The sequence below is a fragment of the Bison bison genome, unplaced genomic scaffold (genome assembly GCF_000754665.1).
Source record: "Bison bison bison isolate TAMUID 2011002044 unplaced genomic scaffold, Bison_UMD1.0 scf7180017864203, whole genome shotgun sequence".
Lineage (NCBI taxonomy): Eukaryota > Metazoa > Chordata > Mammalia > Artiodactyla > Bovidae > Bison > Bison bison.
In genome coordinates, this window is record NW_011494775.1 from 5,220,703 (window position 1) to 5,238,254 (window position 17,552).

General features: G+C 41.5%; 1 protein-coding gene across 1 annotated transcript in view; it reads left to right on the plus strand.

Annotated features, from left to right (window-relative positions):
* The window catches only part of FSTL4 (follistatin-like 4), a 435,284-nt gene that overhangs the window by 25,748 nt on the left and 391,984 nt on the right, over positions 1-17,552 (plus strand). The window contains exon 3 of the mRNA XM_010844523.1: positions 11,844-11,877. Within this exon, the coding sequence (XP_010842825.1) occupies positions 11,844-11,877 (34 nt within the window). The remainder of the gene's footprint in view (positions 1-11,843; positions 11,878-17,552) is intronic.

Sequence of the window (17,552 nt, forward strand, 5' to 3'; positions counted from 1 at the left end):
TCTCTGCTTTTTAATATGCTATCTAGGTTGGTCATAACTTTTCTTCCAAGGAGGAAGTGTCTTTTAATTTCATGGCTGCAGTCTCCATCTGCAGTGATTTTGGAGCCCCCCAAATAAAGTCTGACACTGTTTCCACTGTTTCCCCATCTGTTTGTCATGACGTGATGGGACCGGATGCCATGATCTTCGTTTTCTGAATGTTGAGCTTTAAGCCAGCTTTTTCACTCTCCTCTTTCACTTTCATCAAGAGGCTCTTTTGTTCCTCTTCCCTTTCTGTGGTGGCTTGAAGGGATGACAAAATGGTTCTGAGCAGGGGAAGGTCGTGCTGTGCACAGCAGGGAGCAGGGGACAGGTCTGTAATCAATGCAGCCCCTGGAGGGGCCCTCCTTGTCACAAGTAGAAAACCTCTGTCCTGGTTTCCCTTCCCTGCTTTGTCTATGACCGTGGCACTTCTTACTGAGACATGTTCTGTACATTGTATTTGCTTGTTTGTTGTCTGTCTCTCTGTGTGAGATCATAAGCCTCATGGGGACAAGAGTTGTGACTGTCTTGGCATTGCTGTGTCCCCAGATCAGTCAGTATTTACTGAATGAACAAATACATGGACAGATGAAGGTAAGAATAAATGAACCGGGCAGGAGAATTACCAGGAGCTCTGCTGGGAGTGCTGGGTGAGGGGCTGTGTGTGTCAGGGAGAATCAAGGTGGTGGGAATGGCAAGATAAGGCCTGACAAAAATTGCAAGGATGAGCCTGCCGAAGCAGAAAGTGATAAATGAGGAGGTAGGGTTTATGCCCCAGGGGGGCAGAAGGGCCACTGGCCAGGCAGGAGGACTAGGGAGGAGGGGGTTGTTTCTGGGCAAGATGAGAGACTCTGGTTGTGGCCCTTGGACTGAGGGGTTTGCACTATTTCTTTTGGAGGAAGTGAGTGTGCCTGTCATTCATGTGCTCACCTTCTCACCCGTTACCTGCCTTTTTCTCTTTCCTACTTGTGCCCGTAAAGCAGTTTGTCTGGGCTGCAGATTAGGCTCAAATGGGAGGGACAAGCAGCCAATCACCAGTCTCAGTGTGGTCTGCCAGGCAAATTGTAGCTACTCTCTAAAGTAAACTCTGAAACTCTTAAGACTGTGAGTGATGCAGGTAGTGATGGAAGAGCCTTTTAGAAAACAGGCAACAGACCACTTCCAGGCTACTCAGCTAATGTGACAGAAGTTGCCAAATGAAAAAATGAACGAGCGTAAAAAAAAATATAGCTGGATTGTGTGCTACACATTTATTATTCAATAAATACTGTGTGGTTTGTGGGTGGAAAAAAGAGCCCCACTGTGGCTCTGTAACTTTCTGCATCTTTAAGTCAGATAATCTCTATCTGTGACCCACCCCCACTCCATGTGTAAAAACAAGAATGAAAAATAGAGAACTCTACCAGAGGGCAGCCGTTTTCCTTCTTTTGTCTCTTAATTTTTCAGACACATTCAGACACGTTTCAAACCTCATTGTGGGCTTGTAGCTGGCAGAAGAAAAAAAGTAGCAGGTTTTAATATCATATGAAACAGGTTGATGTTAAATTACATTATCTATTGGGTGGTACCTGGACAGGATAATGAATAATTAAAACATAAACTACTGTCCCTTTCCCAGAGGCCACCTGTCCTCCCCGAACCCCTGAAACATGGTCCTGATCATCTTGTGGCTCACGGATGACTAGAGCACAGGATAGGGCAGCTGGTGGGTGTGAAACCTCCCAGAGTAAGGAAGGCATCCTTAGCTGTCCCTGATCCTGTGGAAACTTGGCTAAAAATGGAAAATATGGAAAGTCAGACTTCAGAGGCAGTCAGTGTGTTCTATGAGCCCAGAGGAGACCCTCACTAACCCCATACTCTCCTCAGGAGACCTTGAAAAAAACTGACTTCTTCCTCGCAATCCATCTGTTGAGGGTCTGTGACAGGCCAGACCCTGCGGTGGGATGAAAGAGGAATGAGATGCAGGCTGTGGGGAGATAGATGTTGTCCTAGTTCATGGCAGTCCTGTGTGGCCGTGGCACGTTGCAGTTCGTCAGTTCTGCGTGGTGGGCTGGGCTTTGTCGAGCCTGTCTGGTGTCCCTGGAGAGGATGACTGTTAGTTGATGGGTGGTCCCTGGGGTGCTGAGTTAGAGCCCCATGCTGCTAACTCTTAGAAGAGACCTGCGTGGGGATTGCTTGTCCTCAAGCAGAAATGATACTGTGCTATACTTTTCTACATAAAAAACTTAATCAGTTTTTAATTTGTTGGGTTGTCAGAGAGATGAAGCTGGAAAGTGCCCTCTTTCCTCCTTAGTCTTTTCATCCGGCTGTGTGCAGGTGATGGTGTTTAACAAGTTGGACTGATCTATTTGTCATTGACATTTATTGCATCAAATGTAACTTAATGTTTACTTATACTGTCACTTTGGTAGATTCACTGCAGAAGACAATTTTAAATCCAGAGCCAACTTTTTTTTTTTTCTTGATTGTAAATGAATAACCTTTAATATATAGCTTTAAGTAATCCTGAGAATTTAAAATCCCTAAATCCTCATATGATAAATCTATTCATTCTTTGCTTCTAGAAACAAGAAATTTAACATCCAAGTCACCTGAATTTCTGAAGGCCTGGCACATACTCTCATTCTTTCTTTTCTCTGTGGTGTCTCATAATCACCATTAATACTTTTCTTTTTAGAGCATCACAGCTTCCCTCCAATGCAGCCCCTCTATGTTCCCCATCAGAAAGCACTGAGCAGCACTGCCTGAGGGATTCTGCCTGTGTTTCTGAATTGTCACCTAAATCCGTCCTGTGTGGGCAGTCTGATCTGTCCATTCGATGGGGATGCCACTCCAGATGGGGAAGCTGGAGTGGCAGGTGTCTGGGCAGCTCCCTCAGTGCTGCGGCTGCTGCTGCGCTTACTAATAACAGGCTGCTCGGACCCCCTGGCGGCTATGAGGGGCCTGTCTCCATCTCCTCCATAGACATAAGGAAATTGATGTTCCTCACAAGTGTTCCCCACAGGGAGGCTATTGGTGGGTTCATATCAATGACTTAAAAAAAAAAGATGCCTATAGCTTAATCATAAAGAGATTCCTGTGATATTTTTTCAAAATTATCCATGCATGGTCTCTTCCATTTGTTTTGATAAACCTCCAATAAACACTTGGGTCCTGTGTAAACACGTTTGCTCACACTGGTCCACTTATTGTTGGACAGGAAGTAGAGGGGACACAGAACTTGCTCACTGTATGGGGTCCACGTTTCAGCCCTGAAATGTGGAGAAGGTCTTTTCATTGCCTGTGTGGTCATACTCCCCACCCATTCCATGCCTGGTTTCCTGATAGAGGCCGGGGAGGCGTCACTGGATTGGGAAGCCTGTGGGCTGAGAAGGGGAACAACCATGCCTGTGCCCAGCTCCCTCTGCTCTCCCAGCATCCCGAGGTGTAGGATGATCAGCTGTGCCCTTCCCACCTCTAAGGCAGTCTACCTCAGAGGACACACCACTCTATCAGAGGGCTCCTAGCACATGGCGCTGCTCTCAGGGAGGTAGGAGATGAGTTCTGACCCCTCGACAAGGTGGCATTCCTTAGGAGCAGGCACCTCCTAGGTGATAGTTTCCTCGAGCTCCTGCCGTGGGCTCCACATGACTGGAGGAGAAAGCTCACGTTCAGATATCCCCTCTACACCCTCCAGGAAATCCTGTTGTTAGTGGGATTATTCACCTTGGCTCTCAAGCTGGCTCTTGAGTTTAGGGTTAATCTCCTAATTCTGTCTTCATCCAGCTTCGAAGGCCCTGACGTGATGCTCTGGCAAATCTAACAACAAATCTAACAGAAGGTTTTCCTTCTGCCTTTATCTGAACAATAGAAGTGAGATAAAGCGTACCAGATGCTTGTTGTATGCTCAGTAAGCGGGAGGCAGTGATCGAATCTATGCTACATAAGGCATCCCTTTATTTCACTGTGTTCTACCTGTCCATGTGGCTTTAGTTGCAGAGTGGTGTCCTGCTAGCAAAAATCAAAGTTGTTAAGAGTCAAGGTTTTAAAATTCAAATGAATAAATGAAAGATTATAAGAAAGGTTGTTAAAGAAGCATTAGTGTTAAAAGCATCTCAGACATGAAAACCTTAGAATTTAGATGTCAGTATTTCAGTAGTGATGAGTGCCGTTAGCAAAGCTTGCATCCCAACTGTACCGAGTGATTTATAAATTTGCACAATTTATAGCTTTTCCAGGCAGTAGGAGCCTGAGGAACTCTGAAGCAGGGGGCTTCCTCAGTCCAACTGAGGTGCTGCCAGTCATGAGCTCACCACCAGGACACTGGCAGGGCTGAGAGCCTGCAGCTGCCCAGCCCTCAGATGCACTCAGCCCCGTCTGCACAAGACTCACCTCTGCTTTGTCTGCAAAACCCTGGCCACATCAAGCTTCATTCAGCTTCATGATTCCATGGCTTCCTCTTCTGAGCAGTGGATATTTTGATTCCCACTTGGCTAACTCACAGAGCCAACATTTTCCCAGAAGCCACTGAATCCCATAACATTTTGAGTGATAAATTGAGACTTATTCTCTAACCAAGGATGACTGGATTCATGGCCAAGGAGGGGTGCATTTGATTTGGGGCCAAGGTCCACCCTTCTTTTCCTGAGCCTCACATACAGCCTAAGATCGTGAGTACTGCCTAAGATGGATGTAAAGGATCCAGGCACAGAATCTGAGGATCTTCATTTGTCCTCTTTCAGCAGCTTGCAAACTATGTTTTTGGTAGCTGAGAATCTGTAATAGATTTTTGGATTATGAAAAATATTACTCAGCACTCACAGTATATTGATTCAAAAATAAAGATTATGCAGTTCAACTGCACAATAAAATACAGCTTTATGGGATGGTAATTTTTTACTTTAAGTTCCCCTACGTTATAGTGAAAGATAATGGATTCAGGAAGGGCACAATGAGGAATAAAGCTGTTGTATTGTATTGGTTAAATGACGTTTTAAATGATTTGGCTGTCAAATTCGTGGAAAGGTTATGAACACTAAATGAAAAATCTAAAATTAATTCCCTACTTCAAGAAAGTGTGATTTATACCATAATAAAATTAGATTTTTAGTTAAAGAAATTCAGTCGTTAAATAATGCCCATGTGCTAACTCTCATTTATAACCATCTGGTTTGAAGCTTCTGCAGCAGATAATTTCTTCCTTAAGCAAAGCATTCGGGGTCTTGGTGTCACTTCTGTCAGTGAATTCTCTTCTGTTCAGTTCTGGTACAGGTTTTGGGGGAGTACTTTTTCAAGTACTGGAAAGACATTCTGATTGAGCCACAATAATTGACGGAGAAATTGCACTCATTGCCCTCCCCCAAGTGATCTTACTATTTCTCCACCTTTGTTGTCTTCATTAATGGCAATAAAGATGGTGATGGCCACCATTTCAGGACTACTGTATGCCAGCCACCATACTGTGTGTGCTACAGGCTTATATTTCACTTAATCCTCCTAACAACTCTCTGAAGAAGGCACCATTCCTACCCTTATTTCACAGATGAACAAACTGAGGCTCAGAAAGGTGAGATAATTAATCAAAGGTGGCAGGGCCGTGGCCATCAGGAATAAGCCAGGATCCAGCCCAGATCCATCTGACTTCAGAGTTCCATCTTTTAGTTCCTGTCACTTGTTTCCAGAATATTCACTGAGTATTTACTTTGAGGCAGCAGAATACACTGGGCTCCCCAGGTGGTTCAGTGGTAAAGAATCCACTCGCAGTGCAGGAGCTGTAGGAGCTGTGGGTTCGATCCCTGGGTTGGGAAGATCTGCTAGAGGAGGATGTGGCAACCTACTCCAATATTCTTGCCTGGAGAATCCCATGGGCAGAGGAGCCTGGTGGGCCACAGGCCACAGTGCATGGGGCTGCAAAGAGTCAGACATGACTGAAGTGACTTAGCACACACAGCAGAGCATGGTGGTAGGATTTCCAAGACTTGAGCCTGGCCACTTGCTGCCCTGTGACAATTGAGCATGCTGTAGCCTTTCCTCCTGTAGAACCACCCTCATCTGTAAGTTAGGGCATGTGATTTATTCCCCTTCTTCAACAAATCTGTGCTGTGTACTATGAGTACTTTGACCTAATATTTTTAAAATTTTTGATTGACATGTATCAAACATACTGGAAAGTGTATACATCTCAAATGTAGAATAGAACTCCATTAATTTTTACAAATTGAACACACCCAAGTGACTACCACCAAGATTGTAATTTAGAACATTCCCAGTACCCCCAGAAACCATCTTTTTTAAAAATTTATTTTTTAAATTGGAGTATAATCGCTTTACAATGTTGTTTTTGCTGTACAACGTGAATCAACTATAAGTATACATATATCCCCTCCTTCTTGAACCTCTCTCACATCCCCTCCCCCACATCCCACCCCTCTAGACTATGTAGTTAGGTGTGTACAAGTTTAGAATTGCTATTAATTCCTATTAAATTGTTCTTTTATCATTATAAATCTAATGTATTCCTCTCTCTTTTTATTCCTCTTCCCCCTTTTCTCTTGTCTTTTTTTGGGGAGTTAGTCTTTTGTAATCCCACTCCTTTGACCTTATAGCATTGGTTTTACCATTTTTTAGATATCAATAGGATTGTAATACTTAAATTCCATTTGACCTCCTGAATTTGTGATCATATCATCATTCATTTTAGTCCTGTAAATAGTATTAACTTAGAGAGCGTTATTGTTGTTGTGTTAAACAGACAGAACTAGATTTGTTCATTTTTTAACTCTTCCTGTTCTTTATTACTTCTTGGACAACTATGCATTCATCTGAAAACACTTTCCTTTTGTGCAGAGTGTTTCCCTGTATTGCTCTTAGTATTAATCTACTGACAATGTATTCTCTCAGTTTTTGTCTGTCTAGATATATCTTTATTTTACCCTATGAATATCCTTTCAGTGGGTATAGAATTCAAAGTTTTCCAGAAATTTAAAGATGTCATTTCATCTGTCACTTAAAGATGTCGATTCATCTGTCATTTAAAGATGTCACTGAATTTATGTATCCAATTCAAGCATAATAATGTAACTCAAGAGGAGGCTGTGCAGATTATTGAGTTCATTTCTTTCTGATTCCCTTTTCTAGGATTGTAGCCCCTCTTCTGGTTCTGTTATTTTCTCCTGTAAAGTTGGCTATCCAATCTTTGTAGCTGATGTGCCCTCCACATCCACCACCCACTCTCTGGCTATTTTAAAGATTTTTCTTTTTGTCCTTGAATATTCAACTATATTTTCCTGAGGACCTAGTTATGGTGTTCATTGTATTTATCTTGATTAGAGTTTCTAGAGATTTCTAAATCTTTGGATTGATGTCTTTCATCAATTTTGGAAATTTTTCAAGCATCTCTCTTCAAATATTGATTCTGCCTAATTTCCTCTATCTTATACTTCAATTACATACTTGTTAGAACTTCTCACCATTCTCCAAAATGTCTCTCATACTTTCCTGTATTTTCTACTCTTTATTATTTCCTTTCAGAGCTTCAGTCTGGTTATTTTCTACTGACCTAGGCTCTGGCTTATTAATCCTCTGTTTAATTGTGTTTAGTCTTCTATTAGATTCCTGTTGAATCTGACAGTCATTGATTTTTTAGTTCTAGGATTTCCATTTGATTCTTATTTTAATTTCAATTTTATGGTGAAATTCAGCATCTTCTGTTTTCCTGAACATATTAGTCATACTTATTCTAGAGCTTGTGTCTGATAATTCTAAACTCTGGATAACCTGTGGATCAGTTTATGCTGTCTGTTTTATTGAATTTTAGTCATTCATGGGATGACTAAACATCAACAGTATCATGATGGGAAACATGATACTGTTTCCCATCATGCCTAGTAATTTTGGTTTGGATGCTGGACATTATGTATTGGTAAAAAAATTAATAAACAAAAGCCTCAATTAAATAGAGCTGGGAGACAAGAAGGGGGAGTTCTCATATGCTGTGACAAGAGCAGAATTCAAAAGGGAAAAGAAAGGCTCCTTTCATTTCCTCGCAACAAGCTAGCCAATGAAAAGCCATTAACTCTATGTTTACTATTACCCTCTCAATTTATCAATACTTTTTACCTCTATAAAAGAATTTTCCTTCCTTTGCCGTGTGGGGACTTGCACATGGCTCATCATGGCTGTAGACCCTGAATTTCAACTCTGTTTTCATCCTGAATAATGCCCCCCCTTTTTTATTCTGGAGAGATAGCTAACAATTTATTAGTTTTAGGTCAAAACTATGAAAAATTATATGGTGTTTGGATTACTTTATTGTCTCTCAGAGAGGACTTACTTTTACTTGTTAGATACAGAACACTGGCAGATCATCTTGATCTACTCAGGAACAGAAGTTCTTTGAGAATATATGATTTTAACTGAAAGTCAGCTGCATTTACCAGGACCATTGTTCCTTTGAGAGCTTAATTTTTGTCTTCTGAGCAACATGATACTGTCAAAATCTGTTTTTAGTGTTTTAGTTTACTTTTTAGTTTGTTTGAGGCAAATTTTTTGCTTATTTCTCAACCTCATGTTCTTTATATATCCAATTCAAGCATAATAATATAACTCAAGAGGAGGCTGGGCAAATTATTGAGTTCATTTCTTTCTGATTCCATTTTCTAGGATTGCAGACCCTCAAGTTTTGGTTGCTTTTGTAGCCTCAACTCAGGTATCTCCCAACTCAGTGAGGCTACTTTAAGCCCCAAAACATTACTTTGGCCTGTCTGAAAAACCACAAATTCCCCAAAGGGAAAATCTGGCAGTAAATATGGGGCTCTCCACCAAAGCCTTTACTTCTCTCCAAATATTGGCTAAGTTCTGTCTGCCTTTGTTGCTCTCACATGCCTTCAAAAACTTTTGTTGTTGTTGCTATTTATCCAATTTTTGTAGTCGTTATTAGAAGGATTGGCCTAATACAAGCTACTCTTTCATGGTCCTAAGCAGAGGTCTATCTCGTCTAATTTTCACACTATTAATTGACTGGAGTTAGAATGTTTTGTGCATAAGCTTTGTAATTAGACTTTGGAATTTAAATCCCAGCTGGCCATTGACCAAAATGTGAGAACTTGGACAAATTTTAACCTCTATGACCCTCTACTTCCTCTACTTTTTAATAAATATCTGAGAAAGAAAGTTTCAGAAACCTTAAAGGTCAGATAACTCCACTTTTATTTAAACTATTCCAGTGCATAATAAAAGGGAAACTTCCAAATCCAGTATATGAAACTGATATAATTTTAATTCCTGAAACAGAAAAATGACACCTAAAATTATAGCTTAATCTCATTTATGAATACTAATGCAAAAATGTGTTAAAAATCATAGTGAACAATATCTAGCAGCATATTTTTTAAAAAACACATCATGATTAAGAAAAGCTTACTCCGTAAATATAGATATAATTGACTACTATGAAATCTACTAGATAAGCCATCGAATTAATAGAGCTGAGGAGAAAAAATCATAGGATACCTCCATAAATGCAGAAAAAGTATTTGGTTAAAGTCAACACACATTTATTTTATTTTCATTCAACAAATATATATTGAGCATCTGCCCTATTATAAATAACACTGAAAATGCAAGAGTGAGAAAGATGTTGGCACCATCCCAACTCACATTCCAGTGGAGGGAAAGAGCCAATAAATAAGCAAGTAAGGGGACAAGCTAGAACATAAATTTATTTTAAAAAGTCTATAAAATATGCATAGATTTCACTAATATGATAAACATATCTGGGCCAAAAGCCAGCATTTTACTTGATTGGGAAACACTTCAGGTTTTCTTCTTAAAATCAGAAAGAAGACCAGGATGTTCACTATGTTCAAAATTCTTAACATTAGAGAAAGAATTAGCTGTAAGAATAAGACTAGAGTAAGCAACAATAGAAACTGGAAGAAAGAAAGAAAATCATTGCTATTTGCATATTGTATAAATCAACAAATCGAGATGCCAAAAGAATCATTTGAAACCTATTACAAACAATAAGAAATTCAGTCAAGTGGTTGGTTATATCAATATGTAAACCTCAATTGCTGTCAAATATACAAATAAGAGACAGTTATAAGATATAATGAAAGACAAATTCCATTTATGATAACGAAAGGTATGTAATAAAGACATTTTCAGAATATATACAGGAAAATTATACTCTTGAAAGAAATAAAAATAGACTTGAACAAATTATTAAAAATACCATGTTAAATAAGGAGATATGTTATACAGAGATCAACGTACCCTAAGGTAATTTATACATTTTATGCAATTACAGTAAAATTCCCATAAGGTTTTTTTCTCGAGCTATAACGGTTGATTTCCTGTTCCACAAATACTAGTTCCTTCCAGGAGGGAGGTGCCAGCCCCTAGAGCAGAGTCTGAGCAGCAGTGTAGAAGCTGGGTTTCCTTAGTGCATGATGTGCTTGTGGAAGCAGCTCTGTTCCAGTTATTGTTCTCCAGGCTCCCTCTTTTGACCCTTGAGCTTATGAAGAACCAGCATTTGGGAAGCCTGTTTGGATAATTGTGCCTGCTGGTATGCTGCTGGCCTGTGACATGGTCTTCCATTGGTCTCCACTTGGCCTTTTGACTCATTACAGAGATGGCAGTCAGAAAGTGTAATTTAGGCAAGACAGGACAATCTTTTCAGTGCCTCCTCAAGTTTCCTTCCTAATATTGGCTCCCCCTTCCTCGCCCCGTAAGAATGCTAGACGAGAATGCTAAGGTATGAAAGACATGCTAATGCTAAGCATGGATTTTCACCTTAATCTCAATATTAGGCTCTTTATCGTAACTGGGTCATTTATAACAGATTGTAGATGCTTTTTACTAGTCATGAAACCACAATAGATTTCAGCCTTTCCCTGCATTACTTCTCACTGGGCCTTTTCCTGCTGCCTGACCATGCCTTGTACTTTTTGGCCTTTTCTTAAGCTATTCTCTCTTCCTGGTACACCCTCCCTCCCATATTTCTATCTGAAAGCCTGCCCATTCTTCTGTGCTAATTGCAAAGGTTATTTAAAAAACCTTTTTTTTTTCCTTACATTTTTCATTTGATTGTGAACATATTGGTATTCATCAAGGCAAAATCTCCTCTTTGTTTCTCAGTAATTTGTGTTTGTTCTGTACCCTTCTGTTCAACTGTAAATACCTTCAATTCAAGGACTCTGTCTTTAACCTATGTAATTTCTGAAACACTTTGCTTATTGCTCTGCACATTGCAGGAAGATGAGATTGAATTAAGAAGAGCCAAGGCTTACTCTAGTCCAGTGGCATGGAGTGGCTATCCAAATTGTCCATAGTTTCCCACGCTTTGGAAACTATTGAGGAGCATAGTCAATCAGCAGATCATGCCAGTGGCCTGCACAGGAACAATAATGGTCTTTCCCATGGCACCACAAATCACAGCCTGCTGTTGCTCACGTCATTCTGGCTCCTGTCTACTTATGTTTTCCCTACAAACACTTGCAGTCTAGGTCAAGGGTGGGAATTCAACTTAAAACAAGGTATTTCCTAACAATTGGAACCAGCCCAGTTTCCATATAAGGAAGACCATGAGAGTTGGGTCTGCTCATTAAAAACTGCATGATTAACAGTATGTTTGCTTAAGCCAGCAAAGCAGCAAGTGGTTTACATTTACAGATGTGTATGTATATGTTGAGAGTTTAGGAGCCCCAACACTGCTGAATGTCTTATATTTATGAGATTGTTTACCCTTCTGTGAATGAATGTCTAACAAGAGGTGAGGTATTTGCAAGTATTTCTACATATGAGTTATTCTTCAAAAACACCAAATCTTTCTTGTCTTGCAGGAATCCAGAAGCCTTGACGTCAGAAGAAGAGAAGGTAGGGAAGATGCACTCATACTCACTTCATTCTCATTGTGGGCATATGGATGTAGTTTGTTACAGTTAAGATTAACTTCAGACTGTGGGCAGCCTGTTCTTTGAAATTTCATGTGACCTGTTCTGGGTGCTGACTGCTTGGCACTTGCCTCAGGGACTGCAGGAGCGAAAGCCGAAGTTTGCTTGTGACTGTGTCCTCTACCTTCAGGTATCAGAGATGGGGTCTAGGGAACTGGCTCATTCATGATAATGTTTGCAGTCTCTCAAAAGAAGCCTCATTTCTGAGTGAAGTTTGAAATAATTATTTAACCTGGTGAAAACTACATCAACAATAAAAAATTGTTTATGGTTTGAGGTATTTCAATAACTGGGAAAAGGTGCCACTGTGAAAAATATTTCTGATTAGATTTTTACGACTTTAGTTAAGCTGAAATAGATATAAGTAATTAATTTTCCTTTTGAAAACAATTCCACCATGTTTTATTTTCCCTGCCAGAGTTCCTCTAGTGCATTTGTTTTCTGATTACTGAGGTAAATATATATGGATGGTAATTTCTGAAATCTTTTAGTGGAAATTGAAGTTACTCTTACTTGCTTTCAGTGGTACCTGGTTTCTAATAAGAGACTGTCTTTTGTATGATTTATGGAAATCACCACCAGTCATCCCTGTATTTCAGGGATGGGAGGATGAAGTTAGGAACCAAAGTGAGTTCTCGGTCTGGGGTCTGGCCTTTGGTTTTAGCTATAACCACACCTCCTTCTTGGTGGTATTGTCTCCAAAAAGAGCACCAATCATTAGAAGTGAGAAAATACCATACTGATTTTCAAATCTAAAAACCTTGCCTCTTGGTTACTTCTTATTTTATGCAACACAATGAAAAACACAGAAGGGTCATGTTACTGAAGTGTGCCCCTAGACTTAAACTTTCCATACTGTCTATACTCATGGGTTCATAGAACCAGTTGTTTGCCGCTGTCTGCGGTACTGGAATCCTGGATACAAATAATCTGGTTAATCTAGCTCTAGGATAAACTTTCTGGCTTTCACTCTCATTCGCCATTGTCTCTGGTTTTGGGCTCAGCGTCCTCTGAACTGCTGAACCACATCATTTGGACGTCAAAATCGAATGGTACTGGATGAAGGTGGGTGGGGCAGGGAAGGCCTGTTTCTGATTCAAAGTTGTGTTCACAATGTTATGACCATGTAACCTGGAGAAAAATAGCCTTTAGGAGACAAGTCGGCATGAACTTTGGTTTAGAATACTATTCATTCCACTACTCCTGAGTGCCTGTGACTGTTTGGTGCACAGCACTATTTGCATTATGGAATCACATATGAGCTTAACTGTTTTGGACTCTTACTGTTCTTGTGTTAGAAATGTCTTTAAATGGTAAGGCTAGGATATGAGAAAACCATGTGTATTTTTGCTCAGAGGCATAAAAGACCTTATTGTACCTGAGACTCCAAATCCCTAGAAGACTACATGTCTCAGGGTGAGCAAAGGCATGGTTAGGCTGTGCTCTATTTTCCCATAACTTTCTTCGTTCTTGAAGCAGCTTCTTTCATAACTGGCTTACTGGGAACATATGCCTCGGGTTTGTACTGCTAATTTGTCTTGATACAACAGAAACATTTTTCTTCCTTCTGTGAGCTGATGTTTCTTGCTTGCTTCTGTCAAAGTTGAGTGTTTGAAAATTCCTGAGATAGCCCAGTGCCTTAATGTCAGTGCTTATAACCTGGCAGGAAGGAAGGAAGAGTGGGACCTTGTAGGTCAGTTCTGAGTATTTTTTAAGCCTGAGATTCAATGGCTTGGGTAGTAGTGTTGTTAATCTTGCCCAGAACAGTGTATGTATATGGGTATAAAAATAGTAGAAGCACTGTGAATATTTCAATAAACATTCCTGCAAACACGAATAAGACATTATTGTCTAGCAATGAACACTTAGCTTTGACTTGATCTGACACTGAAAGAGGAGCAGATAATTAACTCTCTGAATTTTTCTGCCTAGTTTACCAGGCCCAGGAGATCCTGGAAAGGTCTAGAGGGGTAGCCTCTGGACCACAAAACCTAAGATACTTTTCTGTTTTTGTTTTTATGTAACATCTGACTCAGGATATCAGCTCCAACTCATAGCTACACATGGATGACCAATTGCAACTTTACACTCTGTAACTTTTGGAAGCTCTTGATTAAGTCTGTGGAGTGAGAGGTGAGGGAGCTGATATTAGCAGTGGGAACGGAGTCCAGGCTAGGTCAGGTGTGTTGGAGATCATTACGGTGGCGCGAATGCAACGCGTGCCTCAGACGGGCTCTGTGGCATAGTTCCCCCATGCTCCTCCCATCCAGTGCTGTCATGGTTCTCAGGCTGTAGCCCGGCTTTCTTGCCTCATGCGTTGTCCCTGCAGCCTGCCGGCTCTTTGTCCCTCATCTTGTGAAATCCCACCTCTCTCCTATCCCTTCCAACTCTCTTTCTGAAGAGTTTTTCTTACCCTGCTTTACCTGGGAGTTAAGGGCTCCTGGTAAGTCATTCATTTCCTGAGAGCTGAGACCCTCCCCTCTTTCACTCCTAAATTCCTCAAGGCCTTAGCCCGGGGCCTATAGTGGCTCAACAATCATTTCAAACAATTAAGTGCAAATTTAAAAATTGCCTTGTATATGTATTTTTCACTCTGATCCTGTCCCAGTGATATACAAGAGAGGCACTGAATCATTTGGTTCTACAGAGGCACTTATAGGAAGTGTTCTGTGGATATCCAGACATTCCCAGCTGATGCATTGATGAAAGTGCTCCACGTTCAAATAGGTTTGGTATTATAGGTTGGATTGTGTCTCCCAAGAAGATATTTTGAAGTTCTAACCCAGAATATGTGAATGTGACCTTACTTGAAAATATAGTCCTGGCAAATGTGTAATTACAATGAGGTCATATTGGAATAGGATGGACCATGATCCAATAAGTGAGATCCTTTTGAGGAGAGAGATTTAGACATAGACACAGGGAGAATGGCATGTTCTAAAGGAGGCACAGAGTAGACTGAGTACATAAGCCAAGCAACATGAAGGGCTGTTGACAATCAGCAGAAGCTAGGAAGGAGCGACAGAGAATCCTCCTCTAGAGCCTTCAAAGGGAGGGTGGTCATGCCAACACGTTGATTTCTGACTTCTAGCCTCCAGAACTGGGAGAAAACAGATTTCTCTCGTTAAGTCACTTACTTTATAGAACTTTGCTACAGCAGCCGTAGGAAAATAAAACACTTGGTAAATGCTGGACTCAATATCAAGCTGGTTGTTATTTTTATTGCAGAATCTCTTAGGTTGTTAAGATGTTAAATAGGACTTTGAAAAGGGAGTGTAGTATGCAGCCTTTCCCAAACTTACTTCCCCATGGCATCTTGATTTGGTTTTAATCATCTCTGGCTGGGCTTCCACACAGTGCCCTTTGCAAGCCCTGCTCTAAAGAGTCCACAAAGAGGGACTGCTTTGACAGAGCCCAGGACATGCCCCAGCATGTGCCTGTCTTCCAGAGGTGGTGTGTGGAGAGAGTGGTGAGATAATGTTAATTGTATCTTAGATATTCTGAAGTTTTCTGAGAGTTTCATGTTATTTATCTCCCTTAATTCTCAGTAACCCATGATATAAGCAGAGCAGATGGCACCTTACATTAGACTCCTTCCTTCTCATGCTTGTTTTAGTAGGAATAAAGAGCCCTTTGGGCCAAGGTCCCTCTGGACCAATGTCTCTCTGAGACATTGAACCTCTCTCTAATGGGCAGGTGATGATTTGATCTCGCTTCATCACCCAAGGATTTCTAAGCATACATGATCACTGCCAAGCCCAGAGAGCTCAGAGGGCCTCTTGGAAGAAAACTTTCTAGGGGAGCTTTGTTTCCAATTTAGATTTATGGGAAGGACTCTCAGGGGAGCCTGGAGGGTGATAGAGAATATTGTGGCAGGACAGCAACCTTGGGAGGATGTCTCTTGGTGCCCCAGTTGGTACCTCCTTCCACCTTCAGGGCAGTCTTACATCATCCTCTTGCCCTGGGCCCCCCTTTGCCAGCAGTACAGGGAAGGCAGATGGCTGCTTCTTCATTGCCTCTCTAATGCAGGCATTTTTACACCTCCCTCTAGTCACCTACAATTTAATTTCAACTTTTTTTCTGAAGCTTCCACAAAAGATGCCAACCTCACCTCACCGAGACACTCCCATGTCCACTCTGAGGGCTGATGCTGATGATAACTGCTGGAATCCATCTACCCAAACCGGTGCTTTTCTCTAACTGATCCCATCACACTGAATTACAGTCATGAGAGAACACTCGAGTGAGCTGAGCAAGTGGCCCGGATAATTCAGCCCTTGTCAGCCATCTCTTAGAGCATGGGGTGATCAGTAAGCTATTCCAGATGTCTGTGACTGTGCTGTGATTAGAGACTGTGGGTTTTGGGGGTGGGCACCAATGTCACACTGCATTACCCATCTTCCCTACGATGGCTCACTCACACATTGCCGTCTAGACCAGCCTGTCGTGGCTTCCAGCAGGGCTGTGAGGGAGACTTGAGAGGAGGGATGCTGCTGTCTTCACAGAAGAAGAGAGGGAAGTGACAGTCACACAGGCACGGTGGCTCTGTCTCCTTACCAATGCAAATCTCCTATATAAACATGACCTGCCAGTCCTGAGTGTGTAACTAGAGCCTCACTTTGTGAAAACCCTTGGAATTATTCCCTTAATTGGCAGCTGCCTCTAATAGCCCCTTTTTAGTTCTTTGCATCTGGGAGAACTTCAGCTATCAAGAATTGCAGTATGTTTACCATTAATTTTGATTTTGTTTAGCAGATGTTTTCTGGGTCTCTCGGTTGCCTGCATAATCTATCTTGGTATAATGTAAAGTGGCTGACTCTCTTCGATGAAACGGATTAATAAACTCCTAACTTCTTTTGAGATAACTTCTTTAATGGCTGCAGATGTAGGGAACTTAAAAGGAAGCCATTTAGATTTGTCAGTGCCTGGGGTAGTGGGTCCTTTTCCAATCAAGAGTGCCATCTGGGGAGTGAAATGGGATTTCCTTCCCTATCCTGCCCCCACTCTATACAGCGGAGCTTGCTTGTTCTCTCCAGCAGTTTTTGGGCTCCAAAAAGTTGGGGGTGACACCTGTCTCCTTCAGTGTCTAATTCCACAGCAGTTGACTCTTTCTGGAGAGTGCTTTCTCTTTAGCTACTGGGAAACTGATATTGTACCTATGTGCCCCAGGATGAGTGGGGAGTGGATGACACAACTGGCTGGTGTATTCTGGTTGCCTACAACAATTTGGTACCCAGTTAGACCACGACCAATTAGCAGAATCCCACTTCTCCGCTTACTCACAGTGTGACTTGGGGCAAGTTACTCAGTCTTCTCTGAAAAAGCTTAGGACAGTAATAGTACAGACCCTTAGTCCTAACTCTGCGTTGTAGAAACCCAGCTTGCACTGGCTAATGCCTAAACACCTTGTGAATCTAAGGGAGGGTGGATCTGGCCTCAAAAACAGCTCCTATAAGACCTTACACTCCTTTTCTTTCCTCCTCCTGGTGTTTTGGCCTCTTCCACTCAGCCTTGCAGGCTGGCTCCTGGCAGCTGGTGCTCACAGACTCCTGACTGACTGCTCACCATCTGAGAGGGTGAAACTACTTTCCTCCAGAG